This window comes from Falco biarmicus, chromosome 8 (assembly GCF_023638135.1).
Source record: "Falco biarmicus isolate bFalBia1 chromosome 8, bFalBia1.pri, whole genome shotgun sequence".
In the NCBI taxonomy this organism is placed as follows: Eukaryota; Metazoa; Chordata; class Aves; order Falconiformes; family Falconidae; genus Falco; species Falco biarmicus.
The window spans coordinates 53355552-53371656 of NC_079295.1; the positions used below are offsets into that span (position 1 = coordinate 53355552).

General features: G+C 42.6%; 1 protein-coding gene across 7 annotated transcripts in view; it reads left to right on the forward strand.

Moving 5' to 3' along the window:
* PWWP2A (PWWP domain containing 2A) overlaps positions 1–16105 on the forward strand; it is a 43839-nt gene that overhangs the window by 21242 nt on the left and 6492 nt on the right. For 2 of the 7 annotated variants that reach the window (XM_056348814.1, XM_056348816.1), the window contains exon 3: positions 7946–9735. The exons of 4 other annotated variants lie outside the window; for them this stretch is intronic. Coding sequence is in view for 2 of the 3 variants with exons in the window: in XM_056348816.1 (XP_056204791.1) it covers positions 7946–7959 (14 nt within the window). In the remaining variant the exon portion in view is untranslated. One more of the 7 variants, XM_056348815.1, reaches the window with a different exon arrangement.

A 16105-nucleotide genomic window follows, 5' to 3' on the forward strand; every position in this document is an offset into this window, starting at 1 on the left:
TGCGTGAAGGCAAACGGATCTGTGGGAATTATTTGGGCTCCGTGTTTGAGAAGTTACTTTCAAAATCCAGACCATGTGTATTTTGAACAACTGTAATGCAGTTTCTGTGCCAGTGGTTTTAACCTCAGTTCCAATAGTCTTTTCTTCCTTCGCTGGACTGAGGAATATCTGAGGTGTGTAAATACCTGCAGGATAGGTGCGGAGGCAAAGGGGAAACGTGCTTCTGTTTAGTTGCAACTAGGGCAGGAAACAATATTTAAAATTATAAGACAGGGAGTTAAGATTAGCCACTAGAGTATTTATTCCAGTTGTTAACAGTGAAACCTGGAGTGTTTGGAGAGCTGCATAGTTTTTATAATTACAGGTTTTTAAAAACAATAATTAGGCTAATCTCTGTCAGGAACGGGTTAAATTCGTCCTGCATTTGGGTACAGGATAAAATAGGTGATCTACCTTGACCTTGTCACAGCTCTGTTTTCTGTGATTGTGTTATTAAGCATTCTGATTTTGGAAAAACAGGGTCTGTAAAAATATGCGTATAATGAAAGATTCTGCCTTATGCATCCTGTTCACAGTCATGCAGGACTCGCACTTGGTACAACGCAAGTACGGCCTTCTAACAACAGAGTCTTAACTTCTACCTGTAGTAAAACTGCACTGCATCTCCTGCCATGGGCCTCTTCTGTGCAAAATCATCTTTGGATGGCATCATTTATATAACGTCCTTTAAATTAGAGTGTTGTGGTTTGTTTTTTTAAAAATAATCTAGGCCTGTTTTCGTGTTTGCTTACTAATGGTTTTGGTGTCAAATATGCTGTATGAATAATAAATATTCTTAGAGGTGCCAGCCATGTGCTGTGAATCTGTGGAAGGCAAGCTGTGTTCACTAGCTTCTTACCATCTCTAAAAGATTCCGCAACAGAAACAACATAATTCTGGTGACAGGATTGGCCTTGCTTGGTTTTAACAGGTGCATAAAGGGGAAGAGGGCACTTGCTTTGCCAGTAAAGTAAACGGATATAATCACAAGCAATTATTTACCTAAATGCTAATTTTGCATAATTTTTTATTTAGGAAAATTCAGGGGTTTCATTTGGCTTTAGGAAACACTATTTAATTGTACTTTTTGCAGTGTTTCAGAATTTTAAAATATGTGGTGCCAGTTTTGGTACTTAGTAGCTCTGGTGAAAAGGAGCTAAGCCCATAAATACGGGTTTTTCAAAGAAGTTTAGTTAGAGTTAGATTCTCAAGTTGTTCTGTATGGCCTGATTAAATGCCTCAGTGGAGACACAGGTGTCTGTATGAATGACATTTCGTAAGTAATCGTGGACTGTGTCATGTAGTCTGGTTCTGTAGTCATCTAAAACTGAAGTAATCTTTACTGATTTTAGCAAGGGGCATATTGTCTCAGCTTTTCTAAGACGTCACTGCCAAAATCAGCCCTAAAATCAGTTGGTGCTTCATATAGGAGCACAGATGAATGTGGTAAGGAACATGTCCTTACGTTTGCTAGTACTAGGAATGATCTAGTTATTTTTGCTGTCCCGTTGGTGACATGTGTGGCACCTCAGTTGGAAAGTGACTGACAACAAAGTTGTGTTCTTTCGGCCATCTGTAGTGTTTGTTTAGTAGGCAGAAATTTTGATTGACACAAGCTTTTTTTTGTTTTGGTAGAATTACTGAGAAATGTGTTTGCTAGAGGTTGTAATAACAAGTGGCTGAAGCCTGAGCAATAGGAGAAGGAAATTATCAGGTTACTCTTACTGGTTTCATGATGCTCATTTAACTTGGACATCATGAAAGGCACTGGGAGTGTGTGAAAGCTCCCAAATCAATCCTCATTCCTGAGCCCTTCAACAAGAGAGAGAAGGCTTAGTACTAAAAATAGCTCCCTCCTCTTCCTTTGCTCCCAAAAAAAGAAAAAAAGCAAACCTGTTTTTCTGTATTTTTGCTAGGGAAAATAACCAACCAACCAAACACAAAACCCCACCCCAAAACAACTACAAATATGGGTTTTTTCTGTCTACAAGTTGCTGTTAAAAATCACAGCTGAACGTTTTGAGCATTGAATGTCTTCTTGGTTGGAATATCATATTTAGCAATTTATTTTTTTTTTTGGGGGGGGGGGAATATTCGCTTGAGATTTTTCAAGTGTTGAGGGATTTAGGGACCTAATCTCTTCTGATACGTTTATATGAAAAAGCTGCTTTTAGCCAGGTTTTAGAAATTCTTGATACTGTGTTATATATTCCAGGGAATTAGGCATGTAAACTGAAGAATGTGTTACTGCTCTTGGTTTTGCTTGTAGTTGAGGCCCTGTTGTTGAAGATTGGCTTGGGCTGTAGAGGAGTGCAACAGTTCTGCTTGCTTTTTAGTAATTCATTATCTGAAAGAGAAGTCTATTTTAACTCTTCCTAACTACTTAAAATGTCAGTCCGTAGCAGTAAAATAACATGTGCGGTTTCTTCTGTTGCGTAGTTTTGCATATAGACAAATTATTAGTCCCCTGAAGAAGTTGTATATATGCTACTGTAAATGTTATTAAATTTGAGCTCTCTACTTTAGGAGCTATGTATCTTCTTCACAGTATGTGATGAGAGATGCTGCTATTTTTACTTTCCTTGTCCTTCTGGGCTGCCTTTTCTTCCTCTTGATGGCTGCCTGTTGTCTTTCTGCTTTTCCTTTGCAGAGAAATCCAAATACTTTCAAAGGCAGTGCTTCTCTTTGGACATTAGTGAATACACAGGATCGTGACAATTTTCACGTTAGAAAAATCAGAATCCACACTACAGTGATGACTCCCAGGAAAGTGGCTGTGTAAAACACCGTTGAGTAGAGCAGATGTTCACGACGTCAGTGGTGAAAGCCGTGAGCCCCATCAGTGCTTGTCCTAACGCGCATACTTAAGTTGATTACTGGTGGTAATTTTTATGATGACTCCATAGTCTCCAACAGTTGAAACTGTTTCAAAACGGAGTCCAGAACGCTGTGAGTGCACTGCACGCCACGGGAGAGCCGTACCCTCAGATTAGGCTTTGCTATCACTCGCCTTCAAATTGTGGATTACACGATGAAGTGAATGAACTCACTGAATGATTAGAACACATGATTTGCTGCATTCACAAGGGCTGAGGATTTCAAGGGCATGAATACTGGGCTGACATGGGTGGCTTGCAAGTGTAGAAGCGCAGTCCGTGAGGACGCAGGGACGCTTCATCTTTTGTGACAACTCGGCTCTTTGTACCGTTTGTTCTCTGGGTGGCCGGTCCCTGCTCCGTGTGGTTCTCACAGGGAAATCCGCGGGGTAAGAGAGGTTCCTCCACAGTACAAGGAGAGTAAGATATGTGAGGGCATGTGCGTGGCTTTATTTTTTTAGTCACTATATCTGTGGAGCCTAATCTTGTATACTTCTGCCTTAAACCTTTTCTAAGCAAAACACTGCTATGGATCCAAATAAAAGAATGTAACCCCAATTATATTTTAACTGAGCAGATTAGACATCCCCTAATCAGTTTTCATCCCTTATGGCAATGTAGCCCAAGCAGCCCTCTGAAGTCAACTTCACTGTGACAGTGCAAAGGTTCCCATATTCATTAATTTTGCCAAACATGCAGCTAACAAGTGCATGTTAGTATGTATAGGAACAGTGAGATTCTGTAGTAGTTAGAAACACTCTGGAAATTAATAAAATAACAGGGGGTTTGCCTTCAGATCATAACACCCATGAAAGCGACTGGTCCATTTGCTCTTTCACCTTCTGTTGTCTCAGTTTTCTTCCATTCTATAATCACTTCAACAAAGATTATAATGCCACTGGCAAGGCAGCTTTGTATTTCAGTTTAAAGGCTGTGTGAGCAACCAAGTGGGAACAGTTTTTATAGTACTTGTAATAAAGAATGAGAAGCAAAATACAAAGAAACTTTGATATATTCCACAACTGTGAGTCATCTGCTTCTCTTTTAAGTAAATGTAATTGCTATGATAGAAGTTCTTGGTAGTTTGACCATAATGAATGCAGTGTACACGCGCAGTTTTGTGTGAAGATCAATAGCCAAAAGAAGGCACAGTCTCATCTGTGTGGTTTTCACCTGGAGGGAAGAATTGGTATCTCATCTGGGTCATGTTCTGAAAAGGGGAGGATTAGCTGATGGTTTTCACATTTTAGAAAGCAAGCAAGTCTAAGACGTGGAAGAAAGTAACGATTAACTGGGTTTGGCTACGGGTTGTATTGCTGCAATGGCATGTTGTCTGCCTCGTCACACTTTGCATTTCTCAGTATACGAAAAAATCTGGTTTATTACAGGCTGCATAGCACAACGGATGTAAAATGCTAGCTATATGGAATAGATAGTGCCCTAAGCTTGCTTTTTTTTTTTTTTTTTAACTCTAAAATACAGAAAGGTCATGGACACCATTAACTTTAATCCATCGCTTCAGTTTCCACTTGTTCTTGGTAGTTACTTGGTCCAGCAAAATTTCATAATATCACTCTGGCTTTGAGCACCAAGTTCTTCAGTGAGCAGTACAGTGTTTGCGTAGGTCTTTGTACAGGTAGATACCCTGTTGTGCTGTTTGCTACATGATGTGTAATTTCCCTTAAACTCTGCTGGTAAAGTCCCGTTTAAGCTCAAAAAAGTTGATACTTGAATTTTCTGTGAGTTTTTAGCATCTTTTCATGGTGTACTGTTTTCTGGAAAGCAAGAGTAGTACACCCAGTAAGAATTCAGGCAGGCAAGGAGGTTAATTGTTTTCTTTTTTAAACCACTGTCAATTCTTTACTCCTGTTAACTGGCTTTTTTTCTAGCATAAGTCTCAACAAAAGGCAATATTTTACATGAATTCTGTTGAAACCCTGCCTTAAGTGAAGGATGTGCTATGCTATCAATTAATCATATGCAAAGCAGGTTAAGGACAATAGTAATGAGCTACCTGTTATTTTATTTCCCTCTTCTATTTGAACACTTCAGATACAGCTTTTTTCCCTGACCTAACCTGATGTCAGGATCTATATGTATTTTATTGGAAAGATCGACACTAAGTTTCTCTTTAGGCTTCCTTCTTGAAGTTTGCATGTCATGATCGGATTAAATAACTTGACAGGTATAATGTAAAGGTAAAAAAAAATATTAAAAAAATAAAGATTTTTGTCTCCTTAAACCAGCAATCCCCAAACATTTTTGCTATGTGGATCATATCTTAGTAGGATGTACTATGTGGGCAGTTCATCTGCTGCTGTGACTGTAGGCACAGCTTTCTGCCTTTGCTGATGCGTAAAAGTAAAATCAGGAAGGAATTTAGTAACATTTTAATCTTTGAAAAGAAGTTTAGTACCTAAAACAACAAAAAACTGAAAACGTGAGCAGGAAGATCTCAATGAGAAACTCACAGATGACATATGGACCAGAGTTAGGGAGCCACTTTTCCAGGAAAATAAAGTTTGTTTCCTTTGTTCTTTTTTCCTTTTTTTTTTTTTTTTTTCCCTTTGCAAAGCTGTGATCTGAGGGAGTGACACTTAACAAGCATGCTTAACTTTTAGTGTGTGCCAAAGTCAGTAAGGAAACTTGAAGTACATGTTTAAAGCCAAGCACATACTGATTATTATTGGGAATTCTATCCCAAACATGTATTTACTACTTAAATCTGCCATGGGTGTATGCACACCTCTTGTATAATTTTTTTTTGACATGGAGAGGAAATAGGGCAGTGAGGAGAACATACAGTTGTTGTCAAGGGAGCTTTATTTGCATGAAGAAGTCACAATTTTTACTTTATTAACATTAAGAAGTTTGACCTAGTGCTATATTAGGTCTGGGATTAGATATTCAATATCCGTTGGTTTTAGTTTTTATAAACTTGAGATTTTCTGCTGGTAAAACAGAAGACTGGACTATAATAGAGGACGAAACTAATAATGTTTCTGGAGTCACTGCTGATGATGTGTAAATGTCAGTGGGAGAAGCGAAGATCCTGGTGCTCACTAAGGGTGTCCTGGAGTCTCTCAACAGCAAGAATCAGAGGGTAAAAGAGCTGTAGGAACCGGCTTGGGCAGGAACACGGGTGTCAGGTATGTTACTAACAGACTTTGCCAAGTGTTGATTCTGAAAATCGCTACAACTGCATCGATTGCCAAGTTGGTAGATGGGGAGTGAAAAGTAAAACTGCCTGCCATCAGAGGAGGGAGCACCAGTTAAAGGTTGAAGTGAACTGGCCATCTCCTTAGACCAAGTAGTAGCTGCGTGCACGCTCAGATAACAACCAAATTCTTGTCTCATTTATTCCTTTGCAGATCGCAGCAGCCTGCTGGCTAGCAGTAGTCTCACTGAGGCTTGAGTTTGGAAGTGTGGGTGCTGGAACACCCGGGCTGAACTGTTAGCCGACTTGTTGACATTTCTGGGTCTGGTTCTCTGGCATAATAGAAAAGCTTCTCTTTACAAGACTTAATGGATGCATGATGCTAATTTAATATTAATTTTATTTTGGAGAATTTCTTATTGGTGGTATGCTTTAATACCCAGTGTTGGTTGTTTTGCAGCCTGGAATACTGTGGTGTTCAGTTACCGGCACCAACAGTAAGTACTACTGAGTACAGTGGAACTTTGTCCACATCCTTCTCTTTGTAGAGGCTCTGCAGGCTTATTTCGTGCATCTTGGAGTGGACCATAGCTAAAACAGGTTTAATTAGGTATCAGTTTTCAGTATTATGCCCGAATGAGGACCTGTTGGATATAACTAGCCTGCTGTCAGCGTAAAGCAGCTCAGTGCATCTGTGCCTGGATCTGTTAAATTTCGTAATTAGCACTCATTGCTTCTGTTTCCACTTTCCGAAAATTTCATTCCTATTTTAATTCTACTGCATTGTATAGGATATGAAATGAATTATTTCTCTGTGTTTTATGTTGTACTTTTGTGGGACAGTGAGCAGCAGAGCAATTGAGAAACTCCGTAGTTACCCCCTTTGTCTTCCCTGCCTCCTCTTGTGGCAGGACCGTTTCACAGACGCCTCTCTCTTACTTCTCAATTGTTTTATTATTTTTTTTAATATTCTTCAGAAGAGTTGTCTGTTTAGAAAGAACTTTAGGATGTTCCTGTCCATGGTATGAGTCTTAAAATTCCGTTGTGTTTTTCACAATGCTGTTGTCAGTACTGGAACATGTATGTGTACCTCTCAGGTAATCCTAGCAGTCAAAAACTCAACAGAACGGTAAAAGGAATCAACAAGACTGGCCTGTTGGAACCTTTTTTTGTTCTTCTGAGCGTTGTTGGAGCAGATGATCTCCAGAGGCCTCCAACTTAGATTATTCTAGAGCAATGTTTCCTCCATGCAACACAAGAGGCAGGTCAGTGCAGACGGTGCGGGCTCTGCACTACCCTAAGTGGTTACTCATGCCGTAAGTGGTGGTCTCATGCAGCAGTTATTACTTGGACTGCTTCTATCTGCTTTATCATCATTTCTTCCCAGTTCTGTGGAGCAAATGGGAAAATATAAGCAATAACGGAAAAGAAACACGATTAGCAGGTTTATACTTCAGTGCTGCCATGCACATGTTGGTCTTGCATTTGGAAAGGTGTTACAAGGTCAGGTTTAGCTTTGCGTTGTGAACCATACACATCGTTGTACAGACATTGTATATTAATCTCCCTCTTTCGTTAGCTATCTTTAAACATCTTTAAAAAAGGAAAATCTCTCTGGATGCTGAAATGGGGTGAGATATAACATAGATTGGTATGGTAGCTCCTCTTAAAATTCCAGTCAACTGAGGAGTTTGTTCACTTGTGTATGTCTTGTGATAATGTAAATTTTTTTTTTTTTTTTTTTGTCTTCTGCACACAATGCACGAAGCAGGTGAACCGGTAACTTTTCTGACCACCTCAGATTTTGCTTACCTATTTTTGCAATATATACTGGAAGACATTTAACCATTTTCCCTTTCTCTCCCCTTTTCAGCTCAGAGACACTAGTCAACTGCTGTTTTTATGGAACCTCACTACACTGCCACGAAGAGCACCAGCTCATCAGGACTGAAAGAAATCTGAGACTGAATTGTCCTATTTTTCCTCTGAAATCTTCACCAAGTAGTAAACATTTTTTGAAGGGGAAAGGGGGTAAATATGTTAAAGCTCCCCCTCTCACCCTGTTAGGGCACCTGTACCTAATGTACATTTTCTTTAAAATTTAAAAAGATGTTAGGAAATATTTTATAAAACTTTTTTGCAATAAATGACGCATGAAATTATTAAAGACTATAAGACACTTACATGCAAGGAACCACTTGAATTATTAGTATGAAGAATCACTGCAAATAACTGGGTTTTTTGTAATGTGACAGTCACGTTTGTATGTTTTGATAGGTGCCAGTGATGGAGCCAATTGCCTGGGAAGTTGACTGTAACTTTTGAACTTTTATTTTAATTCTTAACTTTAGCATTGCAATTTTCCATTCTATGAGGCTTAGTTAGTATTTAGTGCAGGTGTTAGCAGAGCTGTGATCTGTGATCAAAAGCATGTCCAAAATCAATTGTATTGTAAAATATGAACAGTCCTGCTATATGAGACCAATATTTCCCATAGAGGTGATGGAAAGGACAGTGACCACAAATTCCATGTATCTCTGTATTATGGGAAAGCTCCTTCTGTGTGAATATGGTTGCATTTTATTTATGCTATTGTAACACTTAGGGAATTGAGGATTGTGGAATAACGTTAAGAAGGGCTACAACGCAGAGAGCAGCATTTTGCTTATAATACTATATCAAGATGGCAGTCATGAATGGAGAGTGATGAAATGGAATGGCATTTCTATTTCAAATCATGGGTTAATTTTTCCTTTTGACATAAATATTTTTCAGATAGGTAACTAGTAGAACAAAGGTTTTATTAGTGTTTCTGATGGTTGTTCATCTGAGTTGCATTGACTTCTCTGAATAGCTGTAAATTAAAAGAAACAAACCCAGTGGGTTTTATCCATTTTATTCCCCTCCCCCAAAGCCGTTTGGTAAGACTTATTTCAGTGGAGCTTGTGAATGCTGGACACGCTGCTGAAATATTGACTTATTAAATATTAATTTATTTGTCACTAATTATTTGACATTGTGTGCACATTTTCTCAGCAGTATCATTTCTTACAGACTTTTTAGCAGGGCATTTATTATATAACCTGGGAAAATAAATATTTGTTTTGAAGAAATGAAACTGTGCACATAAAAGTCAATTTTTTTCGTTCTATAGAAGTGAAAAGACTTGTAGTAAACGCTTTCCTCCTTACTAATATCCTGATTCAATTGGAGAAATTACAGTGTCTTTGTCTAGATAATTTAAAAAAAGAGATACCTTTCTGAGAGGCATCTGTATCAGCACAAAGACAGTTTCACAGCCTTCGTGTATGGAGCCTGAATTAATCACGTAGAATTTGAAGTCAGGACAGCTCTATCGTTTGGCTTTCATATTGGCAACAGGTTTATGCTTGCTAAACAATCGGAGAGGGGTGAAGTGAGAGGCTGGGACAGGCATCCCCATCCAGGATAGGGGTATCGTGATACATACTGAGGCAGTTCACGCTTCGTGCTGGTTCAGTTTCTATTTTTCAGAAGTAAATTCTCTATTTAAAAAGCCAGAAGTTAAATACTTACTGCCTACTTCTTAAAAACTAGCTGTATAATGCTGGACAGTAGGTTCAAATTGTACCATTTTCATAATAAGCTAAAGCTTTTTTTCTTTTTTTTTCTTTTTTTTTTTTTTTTTTTAGATTTGAGATTAATGTTTGTTCTACAGTGCTTTTCCTTTTCACCAGTCGAAGAGGATCAGCAGTCTGGTCCTGTTCGTGGCCTGAGACGTGACTACAACTTAGAAAAATTAGACATCCGAGCTGAGGAAAGGGGAGGCGATTTGATGGCGTGTATGTGCTAGCCTTTCACCTCTGGAGACCAAACCCCAGTTCTATTGACAATAAATGAGGGTCTTGGCCTAATAAATTACATTTTTACCTACAAAAAAAACAAAAAACAAAAAAACAAAACCCCCAAACAAAATAGAAACCACCAAACAACATGGCACAAACCAGTTTCTGCTCAGGAAAAAGGCCCAGGACTGTAATAGCAGGGTTATTGCACATGGATTGAAAACTGATTGATGTTGTAAGTAGAAGCCAGTAGTGCCTGCCTGTGTGACATCTTAACCAGTGCTCTTATTTCCTCACCATTGTGAGCACTTGTGCACAGCAGCTGAAATATAAAATAATACACTTAAAGAGAGATGCAGGTCTCTGCATTGGAGAATATGGGTATATAAGCAAATAGCATAAAAATAGACAAGGTAGCTAACTGTATTTGCGTTTGTTTTCACAGAAAGTATTGCAGCCATTTTGTTTGAAACCAGATTTTCATTTTGAAATGAAATTGTCAGGGATATTCTAGTGATAGAGAATTACAGTAATGTATTGCTTTTCACTTTTTTGCTTTAGTTGCTTAATATTTAAGCTTTGCTCCGTGCTACCTTCTTGTCTGTATATTGAATGGTCACTATGCCTCTTTCATTTTGTAGACTTGAATGAGGAAAATATGATTCACCCTTTAAGGTTTGCTGAGAAGTAAATGATAAAGAATGTTGTGTAACATTTATTCAAATAAAGCCTTGATTTTTTTTTCAGTGCTCTTTTAAAGGGAAATAATGTTGAATAATGCTTTGATGTCTTAACTTTTCTTGTTTTATTAGTCCTTGACCCAAAAGCCCAAAAGTTAATCCCCCCTGCCCACCCCTCTGAATTAAAGGAAGATTAAACTGAGGTTACTAGTCAACTACTGGAAGTCTATCATGTGGACAAGCCTCTATCCAACCTTACCTTTCACCACAGCAGCCAAAAGATACCAAGTGATGCTCAACCAGCTGGATGCTTCTCACAAGCAATAGGAAAAAACTTTTTTTTGTGTAAATAGCAAGAAAAGATTATGCGTACATTGTAGAGACAGAATCAAAGAAGCCTTGATGGCTCTGTTCTGTGGCTGCAACTGAGAAGCACTAGGTCCTGGTAGAGGAGGAAGGTGGGTGTCATGGGAGGTTTGTGCCCCTTGCAGACGCGATTCCAGCGCAGTCGGTGAGGGCCGAGCGAGCTGCAGAGCTGGGGGTGAGCTCAGGGCTCCCCCAGCTCTGCTGGGCACAGCACAGCTCATGTGAGCAGACGAGGTCCTTGCTGTCGCAGCGAGGCACCAAGCTGGGACACAGGACAAGTGCTTTGCCGTGGGCTACCTGCGTGCTGCCTGCTGATCTTTTCTTTGGCTGCTTTTTGCTCCTATGCTAACGGGTTCAGCCAAGGCTGTCCGTTGCAGGTAAGTGGAATTGGGTATTTCTCATTTAGGGAAGAAATGCCCTGCGCTGAGCTGCGTTACCTGGCCATGGTGCCTGCAGGAGCGCGAGCACGTTGTGCTGTACCCGCTGGCTCCTGCGCCAGAGCTCTCCATCTCTGCCACTGTGGCCCGAGGGCCACGTTGGCAAATACTTCTTCAAACCTCAGAATCTGTAGAATTGCACTCTGCCATTAAATAGAAGGTAGCATTTATCTAGATTTTTTTTTCCCCCGCTTGCATTTTTATTACTGTAAAGAAAAGATATCCTCATTTTCGTTGAGTTCCTAGGTTAAACAAAAAATAATCTGCTCAGGTGAACTCGACTTCTAGGAAGTTCTTATTTCAAGGTAGCATTAATTTTTTTTATGGTGCACAGCGTGTCAGGAACTATTGGGTGGTACAGAGGTACTAACCCTTTTGTAAGTAAGGTGTTTTGTTGCAGGGACCTGTTGTCGATAGTCAGAAGTCTTTCCCCAAAACTGAATTAACTTCTGGAGTGATGTGATCATGTGCACGTACAGTGTTTGTAGCGACTGCGGTCTTGGCCCTGGGCCTCTGTGATGCTTCTGAAACCAGCTGGTGCCTCCTGTAACTGTGAGTGAACGTCCACATCTGTCTGTTGCTTGGAGCAGAGCTCCAACATACGTGTTTTTCTTTGCCTTCATGGAGTTGTTTCTTATTCTGTCCGGATTACAGGAACTCCCATCCTCTTTCTCTCATTATTCATTCATCCTTGCAGCAGTTCCCCTTGAATTGGTTATCCTCATTAGGCTGTGGTGGAGAGGGGAAATCCTGCTGAAATGTAATTGCTCGCTAATGGCTTTTCCTTTGTGACATTGTGTTGGTAGCGTCTCACTGTGGGAGTCTGCTGGATTTGCTGCGTGACTGCGAAGCCCACAAGAGAGGTTAGCCAGACAGATTTCAGAGTTCTGCAATTACTCCATTGATTAATCTTCACTCCAGTAGTTCGGTGACAAAAGTATAAAAGTAACCCAACCTTCAGTGATGAAGCCAGTCCTACACAATGCCGCTCAGTAATGGTGTTTGCTGCTGCCCTGAAGCATCAAAAGGGTGATACTTAATGAGGGCAAAAGTGCACTGAGCAGCTGCTCTGTGCCGCTCCTGGTGCAGGAGGGTTTTGTCATGGCTTGCCAGCTAAAGTGTGAGGGATTGGGACAAAGAAACGAGATTTCTTTTAGGATGAGACCAGTGGGCAGGTTTCTTAAGGAAACTGGGTAGATCAGCAACAGAGAGATGTTGTAGTACATTCAGACACTGTCACATGCTCATTATTGTTAAGCATTATGTGGTGAGGAGCACAGGGCGAGGATGGAAGCAGTCACCTGCCTGAAGCCTTACCTGGGGTTAAGGAAGTCACACAAGGGATGCTCACGTTACCTTTGTGTTCCCTGGGCTACTCTCCCTGACCGACAGCATCTCCCCAGGCTGCGAGGAGCGGAAGGGGCTGCTGAGATTTGCATGGCGAGGTCCTTCTCATGCTTTTGCGCTTCCCGGAAAGTTGGGAATGCCACCAGGCTGGAAGGATTCTGTGGTGTGAGGCGTGGTGGTGTGTTGTGAGGAGCACCTGTGGTGCAGCAGAGAACCCCAGCCGCTTTGCAAAGCAGCTCATCCCTCTGTGCAGTCAGAGGGAAAGCAGCACTCAAATGGCCGAATGCGAAGGTGGGCATCGAGGCTGGCAGCAGCGCAGTGCAGCAGCAGCGGCAGCGTCCGCAGGCCTCCGAGCAGCCGCCGGGGCAGAAACAAGCCCGTGTGCGTACTGGCCGTGGGATCAACTGCTGATCACTGTCATGTTTTTGTTTTGTTTTGTTTTGTTTCTCTTGCTCACTTGTCCTTGCTCAAGTCATGGTAGGTGGATTTGTCATTCTCCCTCTTTGTGCAGGGAGGGCGAGTGGAGGCAGGGCTTTCAGAAAGCAGAGCGCCGTGAGCTCCAGCCTGTGCTGGGTGGCAGTAGGGAAAGGATGACGTCGTTTGCTGGGTCATACAGCTGGTTTTTATTCGCATTCTGTAGCCTGCTTTTATGATCTGCTCCTGCTTTTCCCTTGAGTGTTTTTGTGGTCTTTGTTTTCACTCCTGTGTTGGGTTTGGAGCACAAGCCATGGGCACTCCATGGTGGGCTGGCTGGACGTTCCTGCAGGTGGTTTTGGGTTGGTCTGAATGTGGGGTAAATATGTAAAGCCCAGGAGGGGTAGCTGTAATTTCAAAATCCAGATTTTCAGCTAAGAGCTCCACATCTCAAGATCTTAGGGACTGGAATTTCCAAATGTGGTTGTCTCGGTCCTTAAATACTAAACTCAGGCTGTGCCTGCTGGAGGGCTCGTCCAAACACTGAAGCACTCTGAGCCGTCAGAGGAAGGGGCTGAGGGCTGCAGAGTGCACAAGGATGAAGGCTGGTCCATGCTAAATATAAGATTCCAGAAATACTAATACTGTTCAGGTGGATATGGATAATCCCTTCGTGATTCACTCAGTTTGCTCTGTTTGCCTTTTAAAAAGACAACATGGCGAATGAGCTGTGAGACCAGGGGCTGGGGTGGCCGTACTTTGTACACCTTTTCATTAACACTGCAAAATCGTATCGGAAGCCATCGGTCCCATCTTGGCTCAGTAAACTCGCTGCTGGCTGCAAGTACCGTGGCCTCAGCTGTATTTGAGCTTGGAGCAGGGACACAAAAGTACAATGCGGCACAGAGCGAGCTGCAGCTTCAAGGGCAGGTCAGGGCTGTAGCCGTAGGCAGTAAATCAGCTTCCAGCCTCCTTCTTTTCCAAAGTTTCCAAATACTGAATTCTTCCTTCCTCAGGTGGAAAAGTGCCCTATGATGGAGTGCTACAGGCAAATGAGCAAATGGAAATGTGTCTGTCTTCACTGAGATAAAGGAAGATAGATGCGCTTGTGAGAAGCTGTGCTCAAATGCAATTAGGCAAGCAGAGCCCACCCCCCGCTGCCTCCCCAGGGACCTGTTTTATCACTTGGCACTCGCCAGCACCGATGCAGGAATACATTTAGGAAGCTATTCCAGAGCTACTGCTTAGACTAGATAATACCATCCCTCCTCCTGACATCCCAGTTCACCGATGTGTCAGTCTGCAGGGAGGGTGCTCAGCACCTCCCGCACCGCTGCGCTCTGGACCGGCTGCATCTCACGTGCCAAAGTTAGAAATGGAACGGAAAAACCCACCCGACAACGTGTGTTTATCCCAGATGAAGGGGCACGACCAGTGCCTGGGAGCTTCAAGTCTCATTTACTGTGGCTGGTGGAGGGTCAGGGTCTTGGTCAGCAGCTGCGGGGGACCCACACTTGTGCACCCGGAGACCAGCGCCCACCCAGTCACTGCAGGGAGCTGGCAGATGTGGTGCAGGCTGCACTGGGAGCCAGGACCAGAGCATCGGTCTCTGTCGGGCTAGGAAAGGCAAACCTGTTTCTGCTGCGGCCGCTCAGGGAATACTGGCTTTGTTAAATGCTCTTCACGAGAACTGGCAGACGAGAAATAGGCAGGTCCGGGGATTCCAGGCTGGAGTCGTAGCTGCAGATGGTGTGGTTTGCAACTGGGGGGATTACCACCAAACATGCAGAATCAGAAAAATGTGGTTTATTTTAGCTTTCCGTTGGTTTGGGACCTTTAATCTATAAAGGACTTTGCTTTGTCAGGGTAGGCTGCAATGACTCCGGCGGAATGCCACAGCAGCCGAGAGCCTGACAATTTACTGTGCCCTGGCAGCCAAGCGGACTGCCCAGAGCCTCTGCCGATAAAAGACACTCCCCAGCAATTACATCCTTTTGAGCAGGAGGCTGCACAGGTTTAAAAAATTAAGTTGCTGAACAAGAAGACGCTGGGATTCTTCTAAACAGGGAAAGCTTGTGAATGAGCAACTTATTAAGGCTGCACATTAAACGTGCCCAACACATCCTTACCTGCTGTTAAAAGGAGGCGGCACTTTGATATAATTGGTTCTTGGCTGCAGCAGCCAGCAACAGAGCCTGGCTGTTGCAATAATCTCTTGGGAATAACACAGCTAATTAAAGCCTGGGAACTGGTGACCAGCAGCTTCTCCTTTCTCTCCAGCTCTGTCTGTGCTAATCAGAGGTAGGTGGATGTCAAGGAAGTTTTGTGCTGCAATGTGCTAATCAAGGACGGAAGAAATCAGCTTCAAAGCTGGGTGCTTGATCAAATCCTAAATATCCCAACACGACGAGCTGAGAGAGATTTCACATCCCTGCGTACTGGCTGCTGGGAGGGATCGGCAGTGCTGTGTACAGTACGTCACGGGCACGGCGTGGGTCCAGTCCCACAGCCCCTTTTCTGAACTCCAGAGCGTTGCCTCCTGCTGCCTCGTGTGGGGCTGGTGTTCTGGGAGACAGATCTTATGATATGAATCAACGGAGAGCTGTTTTTTCATTAAGAGATGCTAAATCCCCCAAGTCTTTGGTGAGGTTGAGGGAACTACGGGTGTTCAGCTCCTCTGAAGGTCAGGCCTTGGGACTCTCACAGTCAGAATCCAGAATTAGCTGCAAAAACCTCCTTTTGCCCAAGCCACCTTTCCCAGCAGCTCTGCGCGCCGGGGGGTTCGGCAGAGCCGTGTGGATCAGGGTACCCATGTTTTATGCCCCTTGAAAGCGCCCTGCAAGCTGAGCTCATCTGGCGGACCTGGTGTTGTTCTTTTCCTGGGGGAAACTGATGGACTTTGCTGGTTACTCCTGATCTGCCACGGGCCGGGCTGGCCTCTGTTTTATGGCACCTGCCTCAGCTG